This window comes from Melampsora larici-populina (genome assembly GCF_000204055.1).
Source record: "Melampsora larici-populina 98AG31 unplaced genomic scaffold MELLAscaffold_28, whole genome shotgun sequence".
Classification (NCBI taxonomy): domain Eukaryota; kingdom Fungi; phylum Basidiomycota; class Pucciniomycetes; order Pucciniales; family Melampsoraceae; genus Melampsora; species Melampsora laricis-populina.
Genome location: NW_006768792.1, coordinates 325,347 through 343,298, shown reverse-complemented (window position 1 = coordinate 343,298; position 17,952 = coordinate 325,347). Strand labels below are relative to the sequence as shown.

At 46.0% G+C, this 17,952-nt stretch overlaps 3 protein-coding genes across 3 annotated transcripts; 2 read left to right on the top strand and 1 right to left on the bottom strand.

The window, feature by feature from the left end:
* Positions 1 to 1,796: 1,796 nt before the first annotated feature.
* Positions 1,797 to 4,133, top strand: MELLADRAFT_108235 (uncharacterized protein; the record flags this gene model as incomplete). The annotated part of the gene is made up of 3 exons (XM_007412082.1): positions 1,797 to 1,971; positions 2,063 to 2,257; positions 2,326 to 4,133. 3 exons carry the CDS (start codon positions 1,797 to 1,799, stop codon positions 4,131 to 4,133), a joined length of 2,178 nt encoding a protein of 725 aa, XP_007412144.1.
* Positions 4,134 to 5,156: 1,023 nt separating this feature from the next.
* MELLADRAFT_37272 (uncharacterized protein) lies at positions 5,157 to 6,072 on the bottom strand (the record flags this gene model as incomplete). The annotated part of the gene is made up of 5 exons (XM_007411961.1): positions 5,157 to 5,442; positions 5,499 to 5,592; positions 5,677 to 5,752; positions 5,824 to 5,893; positions 5,969 to 6,072. The coding sequence occupies 5 exons, from the start codon at positions 6,070 to 6,072 to the stop codon at positions 5,157 to 5,159; spliced, it is 630 nt and encodes a 209-aa protein (XP_007412023.1).
* Positions 6,073 to 6,318: 246 nt separating this feature from the next.
* On the top strand, positions 6,319 to 17,838 carry MELLADRAFT_78278 (uncharacterized protein; the record flags this gene model as incomplete). Its single annotated transcript, XM_007412083.1, has 11 exons — positions 6,319 to 6,458; positions 6,540 to 8,481; positions 8,626 to 9,715; positions 9,788 to 12,866; positions 12,935 to 13,907; positions 13,979 to 14,082; positions 14,160 to 14,397; positions 14,486 to 14,516; positions 14,602 to 16,654; positions 16,745 to 17,425; positions 17,524 to 17,838. The coding sequence occupies 10 exons, from the start codon at positions 6,627 to 6,629 to the stop codon at positions 17,836 to 17,838; spliced, it is 10,419 nt and encodes a 3,472-aa protein (XP_007412145.1).
* Positions 17,839 to 17,952: the final 114 nt, after the last annotated feature.

The window sequence follows — 17,952 nt, the reverse complement described above, 5'->3', positions numbered from 1 at the left end:
AATGTTTTCCATCATGACTCTGAGCAAGAAATTCTCTCTGAAGGTGACTTCCCATTGTCACCCCTTCAGTCAGCTTAGACTCCCACGTCATCTGACGGTCGATCGTGCAGGTGATTGATGAGTAATGACCAAGTTGTCAATCATCCTAAATTTGTTGTAGGTTGACAAAATTTTATCCATCAAGCGATCCTCAAGTACACACCACAGACCACAGCTCAAATTTCACTCTCAACTTTTCTCAATACAAGTCAATGGCCAACACTTCAGACGTTTTAGGGTAAGTGTCGTTTCTGACCAGTTATGTCTCCAATTCCATCAAATTCGATCGAAGTATTCCCATTGTGAAGTTTAACCCATGAGTGCACCATACGCTCATCTCAACACATAGTCGATTTGAGTTGGAATTGATCGTGATGATGCTTCTTTATCTGTTCCGTTTCTATCAAACGTCGGTTGTTCAGAGCAATTTTCGTTGGAACACTGTTCATTAGTATAGTAACAATCTGGATCGTAGGACGGCGTAGGGTGGAAAAGATTCTACGGTCGGCCTAGACTCTCTTGAACTCGATATCCAAAGATTCTTGAATTTGGGACTGAATCTTCTGTTTCGCATCGCCTCCACTTCTTGAACGATTGGCATTTAAAAATGTATGAAGCGCTGAAGCGGATACCTTGAAAGCAAAAGGCTTCAACATCTCTTCTTCCGGAATGAGCGTTCAAACCAATCTCGATCTCACTCAAGAAGATCTCGTACAACGTACTTCTCATAAAGTTCAAAAGATCAAAGACAGGCTAGAACATTCGCCTGATTTGGTTCACTTTGGTCAAAAGCAAAGCCTTTAGTTTGCAAATCAATATCTCTGCTTCACTCAAACCATTTTTACCTTTTTCTCACTTTTATCATGTTGTAAATTGTCATCTTATCTCAAAAGGCGGTGTTTTGTGTCATTGATTCTACAGTACTCTCCAGTGTTAAACACTTTGACGGTGAGCAACGCCATCATATCACTATTTGTAAAACAAATGTCTCCTACTATCTTGAGCTCCAAGGTAGATGATTGGGACTCCACACTGAGACTGCACCGCGATACTTTGCATACAGAGCCAATCACGACGAAGAAGTGAAGGTGATGCGGTCCTCAGTGGCAATCGATCTCCTCCAGAGGGACCGAATTGTAATCGTATTGCTTGCCCAGAGGCTAGTGCGATGCTTGAAACCCTCGCACCGTGGCCTCTATTATCATAAGGCGAGGTCTCAGATTACATAAAGTTTAAACGGTGATGTCGGATGCGCATAATGACTCAGGATGATCGAAATTCAAACCACCGCGTTTTTTGGAGCTTTTCGTCGCGCCTTTGGCTTCGGTGATTGCAGTGGCAGCGCGCTTTGTTGGCCTGGCCTCTCCATGTCATCTCCCCTATAAATTATTATTTCGTAAACAACGTACCTCGGACTGGTGGTGTACTTGCAAGACATAATCATGTTGAAACGACTACTTCCAGGAAATGGACACCACAACGAGACTCCTGCGAGCTATTTTTCCGCACCTTCCCCATCATCACGCGTCAATTCACCCTCTTTTCTTTCCTCCACGGGGCAAGATTCCGGCAGCGGCTATTTCGACTATCCAGCCAATCAATCGAAGGGCAACTCTCGCGCCGGAACGCCCTTAGGTTCCAGACCCACGTCACCCAATCCCGCCTTTGGCACCGAGGGAATACCAACCCCTTTTGTAAATGAGGGACCTTCAGATCTCCAGCCAATCCCAAGTACGGGCACGATTGATCGATCAAGCATGCTTAAATCGATGAAGGCTATCGAGAGCTTGCTCGAGGCTCTCTCTCAGCTCAATAACCTCCAACAAGCCCTGAATAAATGTCAAAAGAAGATCATGAAGGGTTGTAAAGACCTCGCTCATGTATTGTCAGAGGATACATTGTCGAAAGAGGAGATTGCTGACAATGTGTTAAGTGAGTTCCTCACACACCCTCTTCCTGCTCCCAAGAGCTGACTACAATATGAAACGCATCATTCCTTTTGACGCGACTTTTCGCCTTTCAGTCAATACTCTTCTGTGTGCCTCCAACTTTTTTGGATCTTTCCATGAAGTCACCAAAACAACTGCCAAGAATACGGAGAAAGAATATAACACCTTGCAAGACGTTGTGACAAAAGCGTTCAAGAAAATAGTCAAGGAGGAGCGCACACACGACGAACATCTTGATGCACTGGAGAGCAAGATTCAAAAAGCCAACTGTAATTCTTCTCTACTCATTCACAAGTGGCGAAGTTCTAGCTTAACTCATATCTTTTATCATTCGTAGATACTTTTGATAAACATAGAAAGCCAGCAAAGAAGGGTATAGGGATGTCAGGAGGACATTCAGACTCACAGGATGGTACTGTCGCAGCGGACCGGTATTATGCTTCCATCTCTTCCCTTGGCCTTGATGTCACCAAGTCCAAGGCAGCTCACTCCAGCGTTCTGCACTACCGCCGGGAGTCTCTATGCCGTATATTTTGCAAAAGTCTTTTTCATTTCGCCGAAACTGAGTGGAAAAGAAGCTGTGAAGAAGTAAAGTCTTGCGGAATGCTAATCGGTCGGTTTACCATGTGGGCAAACTTCTGTAATAGCGATGGGATGCCTAAGAAGATTCCTGTAGGTCATCAGGAGGAGGATTCTATGTCTGTTCGAAGCCTATCCTTGCACCCAGACTCTTCACGCCTCCAGGGAGATAACATTGAGAAGATGAAGGAGAACATCGATTACCCTCGTAGCACTTCCGCTTTCAAACAATCAAGTCCAGCCGCAATGTTTCCGCCTGAAAGCCTCAGCTCCTCGACGTACACTACACAAGGACTTGGCTTAGTGAGATCGTCATCCAAGACACTGAGGCCAAGACCACATCCGGGGTCAATCTCATCTGGACCACACCTTTCGGCTTCTCTCGGACCAAGCCGTCCTCCCATGGAGCACGCAAACATGAATTTTTACACTCCTCAGCTTCAACATCAGGTCGAGCAAACCAGTCGAGAAGCACTGATACAGAAAGAACCTTCTCATACGCAAGCTAAGAGTGAAGCTAGTCTGGCTACTGTATCTTCAAATGCGACTGCGCCCCTAGCGGTTCGCAAAAACTCTCGGAACTCACAATCCGGCATGTCACCCAGGCCAGAGGACTATGATTTGAATGTTGGCAACGCATTCTCTTCTGCGAATCAAGATCAGATATCATCACAGCTTCTTCGAATCTTGAATCCTGAAGATTTATCAAAATTCGACTTTTTGAGCCGAATGACACCTGAACAATTATCTAATATCCTGGCGAATAATCGAGCTATAGAATCTCATAGAGCCACTCTTGAACTATCTCGTTTGATAGACCGCAAGCCAATGGGTTCACACTTTGCCGAATCTGTCGATCATGTAGAGTCACCAACACATTCGGAATTTCTCGAGATTCCACACTATGAGGGTATTCCTGAGTGTGGAGAGCAAGTTTCTAGAACCTCTTCGAGCGCAATGCCAACAAGACAATTTTCTACACAAGATAAAGCAGGTATTAATTATCCTTCGGCAGCTGTTGTCGGTGATCAAATCACACAAAATGATGAACCAAATTCAAGAGAATCAGATGCGTCTTCGTTCTTGGACAGGCAGTCTAGCATCGCGAGTGTCGGTAGTACAAGAAGCAAGGTATCAGAAATGAAATATCTTTATTCGAAACAAAAACCAAAAGATCTGGATCCAATATCAACGACTCAAATTCCAACTCAGGTCGCTACTGCCATCGTAGAACAATCATCGAGTCATGGAAGCAGCGTAGCAGCTTTGGCCAGTCGTTTTTCGGCTCTTGCAGACCCATACATGCGTCAATTTGAGACTCAACAACCCACAAACCCAACTAGCACTAGCAGACAAGGCCCTACCTCAACCATCCCTCAGCGATCCAAAAATACCAACCCACGTTTACATGAGGGAGCTACACAGCCTATGATGAGACCGAACCATAATCTTCCTACAGGCCATTTGCCTCTGCTTCCGAACCGAAGTCTTGCACAATCTAATCTTCATCAGTTTCGAATGATGGGACAACCAACAAAATCGCAAGACAAGGATACAGAATCCTAATCAAATCATTTTTCTCTGTTTCTTTGCTTTTGAGTGGCTTACATATCAACTTTCTAGGATCGCACTTTTTCTAATCTTTGTGTTGTATAAGACTTCCATTCTACTAATTACATGTTTGACTTGAGACCTGAATATATAATTTGTAATGTATGCATATTGACGTCACCTTTTTCTTGTCTTTCACGGGATAGATTTTATTTTATCATGATATGATTAAAGTGCTTATTGAGTAAATACCTGTTGCATGTCAATCTGGAAGGCCAACTACGAGCAAGTGCAGATAGCGCAAGTATAAGACTCTTTCAAGGTTTGAAATATAAGTCTTGATACAACAGCATGCTTGTCAGAGCGCTGATGCACTGCACACTACAAACAGCGGCAGACAAGCTTCTCGCTCACGATACCAGATAATATGCTTGTAGTGTTTGTCTAGTCTTTCCATGCTCTGGTCCCTAGGCCAGCATCCTTATCCTTGTATCTCATGGCCCCTCTCCCTATAGGTCACGGTGCAATGTTAGCTAGAATATCTTGGCCGTTCAAAGATATGAAACTCGCCCTTGAATACAACCCCGCCTTCCTTGCGAGTATTGCTTTGCTTTAAAGCTTCCAGTGCGCGCTGCTTCCGCTGGCGTTCTTCGGCTAGTCGCCTTGCTGTTTCTTCCGCTTTTTGAGCCTCTTCAGCTGCTCGATGTTCATCCTCAATCCGTTGAAGTCTTAGTTCCTCCTCCGTAGGGCCGACCTCTGGTGGTGATCGACGGGGAGCATCCTTAAGTTTCAAGCGCTTCGACTTTTTGGCCTTCTTGGTCTCCTTACGTTCGCGCCGACGCCTTTTACGGGCAGCTCCTGAGGATTCAGACGATGCCGTTGATCGTGAAGACTCAGAAACACGCGAGTGTGATGAGATGGAGCGTGAATCAGCACGGGAACTTGAGCGTTCTAAAAAACATAGCACATTTCAGGTCAATCAAGGCCTATGTATGAAGATCTTTCGACCTTTCAACGTCGTAATATGTGGAGTAGATCTCACACTGACTGACTTTTCTGGCGCCCTCGCTCTTCTGTAGGCTGCTGTATCTTTTTCTTGAGTTCGAGCTCACCACAGTGTACGATTTTGACAACGTCATAGCCCCCAAGTGGCCGATGTTTTTTGGGATCTGTTTCCACTGTTGCGATACTTTCGATCACATCAAATCCAGACTGAACGCGTCCGAAAACCACATGCTTGTCATTGAGATGCTCTACCGGGCGGAGTGTGATGAACCATTGTGACTGGTTTGTGTTGGGTCCTTTGTTAGCCATTACGAGTAGCCTGCAAAAGATATAACGCACAGATATCTTGAATAGGTTAGCGCTCTACTCCGTCACTGATAGCATTCATGGGAAAAGATCACTCGCCCTTCACGGTCACATTTCAAGTCAAAGTTCTCGTCCTCAAATTCCCCCCCATAGATGGATTCCCCTAACACAAATGATTTGAGTCAGTCCTTATCTTTGCTGAGTACTTTGTTGCTCTTTCCAAATTGCTTCATCTCCGAATACCCACCCGATTTCCCGTTATGTTGTATAAAATCACCTCCTTGGATCATAAATCCTGGGACTATCCGATGAATGACTGAATCCTACATGAATGTGTGCGTGCGCCTAGTCAGAAAGGTAGACTTGTTCGACTTGCAGTGCCAGCGATCCGCACTTTGAACCATAGAGGCGTTTCTGGATTTTGTGTGCTCATCCCTCGTTCACCTGTACACAATGCACGGAAGCTAGGGGTTCGTAAAATCAGGTATATGTTGATAGTCAGATCCCATTGGTCGATTTATTTGATTTGCAAAACTGACTTCTCAACGGTTTTGGGTACGACATCTTTGAAGAGTTCGAAGATCACCCGCCTAGGCTCCCCTTGATGAATTGAGAAGTCGAAGAAGGTACGAGGATTGAGCATTATAGATGTCCAGCGGGTTGAGTCGACTTTGCAGTATGTAGATTCGATGACTTTTTCCAGCTGACTTTTCAAGTTTCCCTCAAGGCTTCAATAAAATCCGGGGATCCTACGGTAGGAGGCCCGAGTGCACGAGTAATGCGAAATGCGTATTAGCGGGGTGCACGACCCGCACCGCTATGTCAGACTCTGTCATACTTGATCGATCTCAAAGAATCAAGATCAATCCACAAGTACAGATAAGATAACATTCGAGGGTCAACAGGCAAGATACGCGAAGTGGTTCAAGACTTCAACAATTTTATAAACCCCAACGAATTCACTCGACTTACACAAAGGTGGACTTTTATTGGTCTAGGGGTCTACCCAAAGACTTGATGGTGCCAGTGGTAATACGTTGCGTGCTGTGTTATTCGCAATTGATTCACCCACTTACTGACTCTCTGACTGTTTGATCTTCTGAATCTCAGGTGTACCATAACAATAGCCAGGATCCACGAATGGTCCAGGTCTTTTACCTGTAGTCAGATCGGCCCTTTGCCCAAGTTATAGTATCAATGTCGTCTCAAAGTCAAAGCACACCGGCCGCTCGAGAACCGCGTTCCTTCTATCAATATTTCGGCCCCTCCAGATTTTTCACCGTCCTTGCGACACTCTGTGTAATCAACGTCAGCATCGCATGTGTCTTAGTACCGCGACTCATCAGGAAATATGCCACAGGCTTTAAGATTGGAAATATTGGATTGTTTAGTCTCAATGATGTTGAATGGCGGGGTCATCGGGTATGGGTCAAGGGGAAAGGTATGGTGATGAAGAGTGAATTGAAAAGCAAATTGGAAGAAATCGGGATTGGCGAAAGGACCAGGGTCAGGTTAGGATGTTTGGCTTTTCGATTTGGAAAACCCGAAGGTCTTAGACGTCAATGGATCGCCTTGCGCATTAGCGATGTCAACATTCGAATCCCGAAAGCACACCTGGAGTCCTCCTCAGATCCTCACGCCACCGGATCCGCCACCGATGAGACAGCGTCCGTAAATACGGAGTCGACTGACGATCAAGATCGCAGAAGCTCAGTTTCCAGCTTCAAAGCGAGTCCTCATGCTCACTCCGAGCCTAGTAACAGTGCAAAAGCTCTGAATCTACTGAAGATAATCGTCGCGAATGTCTTTAATTTGATAGAAATAGTCACCCAGCATTTGTCATCCCAACCTTCGAACTCGCGTCTCAGATTTTTGTTCAAATGTTGGAAATTTTTACGTATGAAAGTGGTCAAACCGACACTTAGTCGATTGAATCAGCTTGGACGTCATCTTTCCTGGCTTGTCAGCATTTTCGGACTCGAGATCAATGATATTCACATTCAGGTGGATCAAATTTGTGACATTACCTGCAGTCTGAAAGTCGGCTTTGAACTTCTGAGAGGAGAACATGGTCAGGTATGCGCTTGGTTGACCCTCAAAAATGTCCAAGTCCATAGGTGGAAAGAACCTGACGAGGGACTGACAACTCAAGGTAGCGATAATAGTTCTCCGCTCGATGACGCTCGTCCGGCGCCCCCGGTGAATTCTTCCTTAGCTTTTAATCTACCGGGCTGCGTCGAATTATCCGCCGGAGCCAGTCTAGATCCAGTAATCGGTCTCGCTAGTGTATTGATGCCCTCTCACAAAGCTTTCAGGAGGCCCATTCCTGGTGAACAGTCTTATGAGGACCACGCGGCGCCCGTGATGGATCGCAAAACCCGTTTCGTCAGACCTCATTCTGTGGATTTCCATATCAAGTTCTTCGACATGGCTAGGTCAAACGTAAGACTGACGACAAGTGCAGATCGATCGTATCAGGAGAAGCAGACAGTCTCTGGAATCCTACTTGTTCTTCATAATGCTCTACATATAGCCCACTCAATCCCTCTACGTATGCAATCCAAACCTCAAGATGGCTTACTATCTGAACCTGCCCCCACATCACTTCCTTACACTACTAGAACATCTTCTCCCGGCTTTGTTGCGAATGACTTCGCAGAACGTGATCATGATTCGACCCGCCTATCCCCTTTGTCAATCTTTCGCTGCTTCGAAATCGAACTTCCCTGTATCACCTGCACCTATCTTTCCGCATTTTCACTTTCGACCACAGGTGCTGAATCAACCTCATGCCCGGAATCTCCCTCTGCGCCTTTCTCTTCGTCTCATTCTGGGACATCAGCAGAATCTGCGAGGATACAGCCCTCAAATATGTTGAGCCATCTTCGAATCCAAGGCCTAGCTCTCAACATAGACTTGAGTGAAGATAAAACTGCGCGACAGAACACGCGAAAAACTCACACCGAATGGTTCGGTTCCGAAAATTCGATCCTTCTGCGGTTTCATGCACAATGGAAGGAGGTGACCCTACGGGCTGAATTATTGCCGAGTGGTATGAAATCCTTGGGAGATCGCACTTCAGACACAAGTTGAGCCAAGCTTGCCTGACCTTTTATCTCAAAATAAATTTCTCGCCTACGTTCTCATCACTAAGCAAACACGTACTCATATTGAATTCTCTTCCTTGCGTTTATAGATTTTGATTTTCGTACATCTCAGAGAGCACGGGTTCCACTTCTTCACATATCAGAAACTTATTGCACTCTTAGCTCCTCTTGGTTGCCTAAGTCTCTGCGCGAAAAGCTTTCAACCAAACACAAAACGTTGTCTTCCACTCGCTACGTCAACTTTACCGGAGATCACAACGCTCATATGTTGGTCGTGGAAGTTGAGATAGGCAGGATCGAAGGGCAGATATCCATAGATGATGTATCTCTTGTGAATCAGCTCAATTCTAACATTTCATTACGGCAATCTCATACACAATCCAATGTCAAACACGGTAGTCCTGGCTCCATACCTGTGCATCCGGCTCTCTCACACAACAGTTTCATATCAGATCTGCCCAGGCTTGCAACCATAATATCTTTGCAGTCGTTTTCATTCAATCTATATGGTCCATCCGTTCCTGGTCCTGTTGCATTTGGTCCTGGTTCAGCAAACGACATTACCCATACAGAGGCCAATGTTTGGAGAAGCTCAGATACGCTTACACTTGGATGCTCAGCTCTGCATTTCACAACCACAGGGGAATATGTCGATCTATGTGTAAAGCAGAACGAGCACCAGAAACGTGAAGCAATGAAACACGCCAGAGCCAACAAGATTTTTATTCCGATATCGTTGCGGAATGTCAGCATCAGTAAAGGTCATACTGACGCTATTCATGACGATAAGCGTTTTAGTCATCCTGAGGGCATATCTACAAACCCAGACGGAGAAGAGCTTGAGGGGGACGCTGCCAAGAATAAGACCGGCTTATACACGCAAGCCTATCCTTTGCCGATTCCAACAGGTGCAGTTCCGCCCTGGAAGTCTAGACTCGAGATTTTCCGCGAAGCAGATTCGATCGATTTTGTTTATCAATGTACAGCCACATTAATCACGAGCTCCATTGACGTGGTCTTCTCCAGCAACACATCTACCATGAACTCCTCCGTGGGCTTTGGTCCTCTCGGCGTTTTTGATCCTTTGCGTGGTACTAGTACAATAGCGCAACATGAGCTCATGAGTACGACCTCAATCGAACTGGTCACAAGCGTGAACTTGGCGGGATGGGATGATCAGTGAGTACTCTCCGATTTCTTTGAAAAAAGGTTCACAATGACTGATTGAAGCCTTGTACGACGGTTGCTCAGAACGCAACCCGATCTCTGTCCTGTAATCGATCTGAGGTCTCGGGAAGGCACTATGCAAGCCACGATCGGTGATATGAATCTTGACCTGTGGCCGCCAAATCTGATGTCATGTCTTGCTCACCTTTCCCGGGTGATAAATTCGATCAGTTCTCACAAAGCTTCATCACACGCTGTGTTACCTCGATCATCACCTCCTCGTACTTCTCTATTTCCATTGGATATTGCCTTTGCTTTAAGCATTTCTACAATGAGCATCAGAACCGCTAGTTTCGATTCCAAGTGTGACCCCAACATTGCACGAGGAACTAGATTAGAGACCAAGGCGTTTATTTTCGAATTCATTCGACAGTCAAGCGCCCTTCCAGGGCTGTATAGTTTTCCTAATCGACTGCGATTAGACCTCAAAGAAGACATTCGACTGCAGTCAAACTCGAAGCTCTTGCAGAATCCGGAATACGACACCTGTCTACTCAAATGTGATGTAGAGTCTTTGAAGATTGTGTCTATCCCAGATGTAAATGAAGCTCTGGGTATACAGTTTCAAAGACAAGAGAAATTAGAAAAGGACCGATATCAGTCGCCGTTGTTGTGGGAACTCAAGAGCAGACTGCCTAACTTAAAAAGATCGTTTTGCAACTTACCTCCTGATGTAGAAAGCGAGCATGACAATGACGAGGCGACTAAGGATGAATTCAGCTCTGATGTCTTCTTGTGCGAGCGGCTGTCCTGTCGAATCACTCTACAAAGTCCAAAAAAGCCAACTGGAGCAGGACAGGACGAGCTCATATTGGCTTTGGATACTCGGACAATCAAGTTACATGTCAATGCCTTTCACATCTACTGTTGTCTTTTAAGTACTTCCGCCTTGATCGGCCTGATGAAAGCCGGTACAATACCTTCACCTGAACATGAGCCCAAAGTCGTCAAAAATCGTCGGACCCTTCATATTGGCATTCGAGCGGAGATCCAAGCCATTCACCTGCATATGCTCTTGTCTCCACAGGTACCCCTATTCATCGAATTGCGCCGCTTATCTTTTCAAAGGTCTCAAAAATTCGGCATTGATGTTAAATGGGATACATTACTGGCTGCCGGGCGAAATGTGACAAGCCCTCATCTATGGGATGATATATTGAGAATCAAGACATGCAAGATCAAGATTGTAGATACGGATCCCCAAGCCCCATCCAATCTAGCAGCAGGCAAAGTCAATAGAGGTTGGCATCCTTTCATTGTTCTGATTGAGGGAGATGCAGCAAGACTTCGACTGCCATTCAAGTTCGTCATCGCTGAGGTGATCGAGAGCATCTCCACCATCGTCAAGACCACCAAGCAGCTCACACACCAGTTCATCAAAGGCAGCTATAGCTCAGTGTTGCAGCCTGTGATTGAGACTCCGAAACGTCTACCAGAGATCCAGATAAAGTTTCGGATCGTAGTTCTGCAAGCCGAGGACGATCCTTTTGAAAACAAATTAAATGCCATTCGCCGAGCCGGTAAAGAAGAGGTCAAGGAACGTTTAGCAAGGGATGATAGTTTTGAGAACAAAGCCAAGGATATCAAATTGGGTGCTGCGTATACATACCCGGTTCATCATTTCCGACGAGACAGCGAGACACATCCAAAATCTGATGCCGGTAGTGGCAACCTCAGTGAAGAAGATGGATTTAACCGACAGTCGTTAGACTCATCTTATTCAAGCCAACCTGAGACCGGGACTCAGGTTTCGATTGAAGAAGCAGCTCGTCGCCTACAGGAGTATAACGCGGCAACATGGATCAAACGTATCAGGAACGCAATTGCGGAACAAGAGCGACAAGAAGATGGTATTCAGCGACAACTGTATGGACATGCGAGTCATAAGATTCATGACAAGTTCCCAATTGAAATGCTGCCACCACTCAAGGCCAGTCCTCTAGTTCGGGTAGTGTTCAACTTTATAGAAATTGCGTTATACAAAGCCGACTGTGAACAGGAAGAGAATGGGTTGATGGACTATCTGAACCGAGTGGGAAAAGGTCTTCCAAGAGACACAAAGTTTTCTTTGATTGTTCCTTTTCATCTTAGCTGGCATATGGAAGGCGCATCTATCCGACTCCGCGATTTCCCTCTCTATCTATTATCGATCCCTCGACCTCAAGCCAGTGGTGGGCAACACAATCAGCGTCAACCAGATCAGTGCACTTGGCATTTGGACACTGACTTCGTCATTGCGGAGGAGATGTGTACAATCGAATCTGTCCGTACTGTCCCAAGCTTGATTGTCCCTAGAAAATATTGTAGCGAAGGCAAGATCTACTCAATTGAGGTTCCGCGAACTGTCATGCCGGTTAAGAGTTACGCCAATCCAGTGGTCAAAGTCAGATCATGGGCTCCGGTGAGATTGGGTTGGGGTAATTCAATGCAACCTGCAATCCAAGATATGCTTCGTGTGCTTGATACCTTCAGTAAAGCACCCGTAGACCCCTCAGACCGGCTTGGCTTTTGGGACAAAGTAAGATTAGTGCTTCACTGGATCGTGGAGATAAACTTCATCGGAAGTAAGACAGACGTGGTCTTACATCTGAAAGGTTCCCGAGATCCTTACGAATTGCTCGGAAACGGTGCTGGATTTGCGAAGGTATGGCGAGGAAATGTGAAATTCTTGCTCGGACATGACAACGAAGATCAAGAGTTTTTGCAGATCAAGAGTGATCAGTGTATATTGGGAATCCCTAACTTAAAAGACCTTATAGACAATGCTGCTAGTGGTACGGCCCCGTTGCTGACTGCTACCTCTGCAGATAGTTACAAGCGACGTTATCGTCAGGCTTCTGGCGTATCAGATTCAGACGACGAAAGCGATTCTGACGCAGTTCGGTCAAGAAAGACAGAATTTTTGAAAATTGTGGGCAAGCTCACTAACGGAGTCAGGTGGGGAATGGGGATTGTTTTGGAAAGGGCTTGCGGCGATCATGACAACAAGACATGTGGATGTGTTGGAACGACGTTTCATCGCAAGTGTCGTATCTTTACATTCAAGCCACACTATCAAGTGGTCACTAAAATTCCGCAGTTTGTTGTCACTCCTGCTGGCGAGGTTAGTGCTTAGATGTTATTGTCATGCGAATTGTGGGACTCAACTGACACACATATCCTATTCTATAGCGACGCGATTCATTCGAATCTTTTCGATCCGATTTCATTCACTTTTCTATCTCACTTACATCACCCACCGATGATAAATACTTTTCAAAACGCCCTTCAGGCCAAAACTCCTTACATTTCGCACCTGAAGCTTTCACTCACTTCTGGTCATGGTGGAGAACATTTGACAGTGCACTCTCTCTACCAATCCGACAGGGCGCGTTATTTCCCTCCTCACAATCTCCTTCTAAAAAATTCGGACGACATGTGGCCACGATCAAGTATCGTTTCAGCATCTCGCCACTCTTCATCGCTCATACATACAGGTATGAAAATGCTTCGGATTGGGTGAACGGTCAAAGCGTTGTGCTAGGCTTCAAAGCCAAGATTTCGAGCTTCAATGTGGATATGCACACTAGAGCTGTTGAAACCACAATCCGCTCACCCGCAATGAAACAACCGCAGAAGATTATCCGTAAAGCATTTTACAGGGCGGAAATTGATTGCCAAAATGTCGACATTCGAGCGATCTCGGCAGTCTTTGAATCGATGAGGAAAGCGGCTTATGCTGCCGACTTAGGCATGGCGACGGATGTCGACGAGGCAGAGACGATCTCTGTTTTGGATGAGGGCAGGGATAAGGATGATTACTTTGTGGACAGCTCGGATCCAACCCGGCGAGCTTCCTCGGTGGGGCGTGAAGGACACAATGATAGGAATTCAGAATGGATTGACATGGATGATTATTATGATATCCTCTTTTGGCCTCAACATAATCTTGGTGAACATCCTCATGTCAAAGTCTTGGACGTCGTCTCATGTCCAAGGATCAGCTATCTTCGTCGACCATCTTCTGTCACCCATTCGACGCTTTCTCACACAGGCGGTAGCGGAAACACGTCTGATCTTGAAGATAGTATCGACGGTCAACCGATCGAGAAGACCAAATTTGGTGAAGAAGGTACTCATACCTGCCTCATTGGGAAAGCTCCAGGTACGTCACATGTCTCTTCCGTTGATCTGCAATAGATAATCTGAGTGCATCTATGTCTGCTGTGCGTTTAGACCCGCTATCTGTCCAAGTAGGCTTACTGGATTTGAGATTGAAAGAGCTCGAACGCGAGAAAAGCTGGTATGACGCTAAACTCTCTACTAGAGTTCCAGTGACAGTAAGTCATCACCCAACAATCGTCTTTGTGCATTCTTATATTGAAATTCTCCTCTGCGTTCTTTGGTACTGCGATAGTCGTCATCTGATACAGTTAAGAGACAAGAGATTGGCGTCCGTATGGAAACAGTCAAGGAACTCCGAGCTAGAATGCTGGAAGTCAGGGACTCTGTCATAGGAAATAAGGACCGTGGGGGCATCCATGTGTCGTCCACCTCACATGAAGATCGTAAGGACTTCAACATCCCTTCGGTATATTGGGCTGAGGAAGAAAAATTCTTGAGTGAAGTTGCCAGACAAGTCGGCGATGAGAGTAGTATGTGGTCTAATAGGCTATTAGTTCACAATCCATCTATCTTGATTTCGAATTCAACGCGCGACGTTTTACTAAAGTATTATTACAGTTCATCCCAAAGAAGAGGGTTTATGTATCACGTATGTCCAGATCCAAAGTTTCTTCTTGTGATATTGAGCTGATCGCATGGGTTTTTCCTCTGATGATTGAACAGATCTCAGCCAGAGCTGTGAAATTCATTCTGGAGTTGGCGGATAAAACCCCTGGCTCAAGTAAGATGAAGCAGGAACCATCGAAGCGAAAATCTCGGATACGTAGTGGTGACTTTCGGAATTTGAACCCCAAATCGAGTTCTGCGCACAAAACAGACTTCAGCACCCGCCCTCAGTTCCATCGTCAAAGTTCAGCACCTACAATGAGTTCAGAGTTCAGCACAGATGAGCAAGCTGAACAAGATATTCCTGATGATTTTATGGTCGACTTCGCTGACCTCGTGCTTCTGATGAGACCTCAAATCGCGTTCAAGAGTGAAGTCGATGACATGTCGACTGTGATCTTGACTGCCTTACAAGTTCAATTAAAGAGTTATGAAGTTTTGGATTCAGCACACCTTGACGATCCAGTCAATGCAAAAGTGATGAGAAGAAACTTCAGCACAATCCGTGGTTTTCAAGTCTACTATCCTTCACATGCGCCCCTGATGCCTTCTATAAGAGTTTCAGGTGCTGGGAAATCACTTGCTCATCAATCGCTGGTCCCGGTGGAAGTCTTAGTCGATCTCCGATTAGAACCTTGGGGTTTTGATCGCTTAATAGCACGTTGTACAGTTGACATGGCATATGATACTTTCAATCAACTCAGGATCAAACGTCGATCTGCAGGTGCCAATTCCAGCTTTTCGTGCGCAAGTCAACCTCACCTTCAAACATCGACCAATCTACTTCGAGTCGAGGTAGACGACGCACTCTCAGTGCACGCCACTGCTCTTCATTACAGAGCAATCTACAATGTGGTCACCGATCTGTGTCTTTATACCGACCCAGCTCAAAAGAAGCGCAATGCCGCGTTGGAGACAATGCAGTATGCGTATGATGTGGATGATTTGAGTGGAATGGCGGAGCAGATACAAGAACAGCAATCACGAATCCGCTTGGACAGAAGACGGATAGTGGAAGAATATGCACATCTGACTGCACTAGACGATAGTCGAATGTTCGAATTAACTCGAAGGGAATTCAATCTTTGGGCGAACGGCTCAGATCTCAACCTTATGATAGAAGCGATTCGTCGTTCGCAAGAAAGTCGGCGGGGAAGATCCGCAAAGGAAAACCAGGCCGGAGTGCAACTTCAAGCACATGCCAAAGTCATCACGTGGCACATGATCGCTGAAAACGGTGAATCGATTGCGAAGCTATCCATCACTGACACAAACTTTGATTGGTGTTCTCTCCCGGATACCTCTGTCACTAATCGGCTATACGTTCAAGATATGTTGGCACTCAACATAAGTGCGGACCAAAATCGAACGTTTGATGAGATCTTATCGCGGTACGAGTCCATTGGACACTTCGATGGTCAGCCAAAGAAGTTTTTAACAGCTGTTTGGAAGACTCTCCCTCCAGTTGGTGGGATATCGATTGTGGAATCTTTTCTGCTGGACGTCCATCCAATTCGATTGCAAATCGAACATGCAATCGGGGTCAAAATGCATGAGTATTTGTTTGCACGCAAACCTCTGCCAGGGGATGTTCTTGAGCGCGACACCGTCGAACCTCAATCAGGCGAGTTGCATAGGTCTGGCCGGTCTGGCCACGGTGATTTGAGACCATTGTTACCGAGATCCCGATCAACATCTCAAGGTCAAGCCTACAACCAGCGCTCCCAGTTTGGTGAAGTCCAGTCCGACGACAGGCGAAGTGTATTGATATCCTCAGTACATTCGCAAGACCTGCCTCACGATCTCTCCACTCGTCCACGCGGTCGACCTGGAGAAACCACGATGCATCTCAAGCCTGACTGGAGGTCTGCACTCTCCGGGCCTGTGCAGGCTCTGTCTAGTAGTGCGAACAGCTCTCGTAGCACCCGTGCTCCCTCTATCATCAGCGTTTCTTCAGATGGGCGCCGATCGAGCCCGGCGTTGGGGGCTGCATCTGATACGTTACTGCATTGGAATAAGCACAAAAATGAGGATGCTGCAGAAATGAAGAAACGTGCTAGGTTGTATAAATCCTTTGCTTTCATTGATGTGGCACCGACGACCATATGTGTATCTTATAGTGTAAGTGAAACTTAGACAGGCCTTGGGCCTCTTACTCAGATCTTGACAGACTCCCTGATTTTTATCTTCCTTGTTTGGCTGAATCTATAGGGCCCGAAATATCCTGATATCTTCGATCTGGTAGTTAAAGTACCCCCATTCCATTTTGAATCTCGTACATGGTCCTACAGCGAGTTTTTTGATGAAATACGGAAGACTTGTGTTTCTTCACTGTTCAAACAATCGCCATCAATCCTCGGGCAGATCATCACCACGGCTCGTAAAAACAAGTCGGTGCCAAAGTTCATGGGCAAGAAAGTAACATCCGGCTTCAAGCTGAAAAAGCGTGGAATTTTCGGTACTTCACACAGCGATTTAAGATCGCAAACGCAAACTGATACTAGTCCGCACCGCGGTGCCAAGGCAATACGCGATGATGATATTGCAGGCTCGCGCGTCTTGCAAGGATCCGACCGCAGTCTCATGTCAGCCTCCGGTAAGTTTGAAAGATCGGAAATGGGTAACACCTACAACACGCCTACAAGATCATTGTCTCTCGAAGATCTAAAAACAACAAATGAACCCATTGGACATGGGTCTCCCAAATCTTCCGAAACATCTGACTCTCGTTCACGTTTACGACTTCCGCGGCTGGGATTCATATCGGCACCTGGCTCAAGTCACAATCGACGTGATCCTTGGGACGACCCACCACGCCCGTTAACTATCCACGAACTCGAAGAGTCCACCTCAATCACTGGTGCTGAAGTCTACAATAAACCGGTTACAGACGTAAGTTTTCGGCGGTACCTGATGAATGAAAGCAGTGTATGGGCTTTGGCCAATCAGCATGCTCACTGACCTATTTACAACGCTTTTCTTGTTTACAGAGTAGTCACCATTTGTATGAACCTGAAGCAGTCAAATCTCAGCCAAATCAGGTGTCTCATCTATCGCCGGAAGACCTTCGATCTCGATCGGTCTCAATGATGAGTAGTTCAGGAAGCCAGGCGACCATTTTGCCATTTCCCGGCGAAGACAGAGGTGCAAAAGGCGATCAATCCGGCCAAAGGAAGGACTCCGCAGAATCATGGCGCTTCCGGCGAAAGAGCGATGGACCCTTATCGTCCCGCAGGCCAACCGAAACCAATCATCCCGCTCCAGTACCTCCACTTCCTTTCAACTATCGAAATCAGGATAATTAGCATCTTTCATCATCACTCCTTATCAACAAGTTCATCAATCGAAATTATCGGCGCCTCATAACTTATATACCAATCAGAACATGAATGTCAGTTCAGTTAGTACGTTTGAATAGG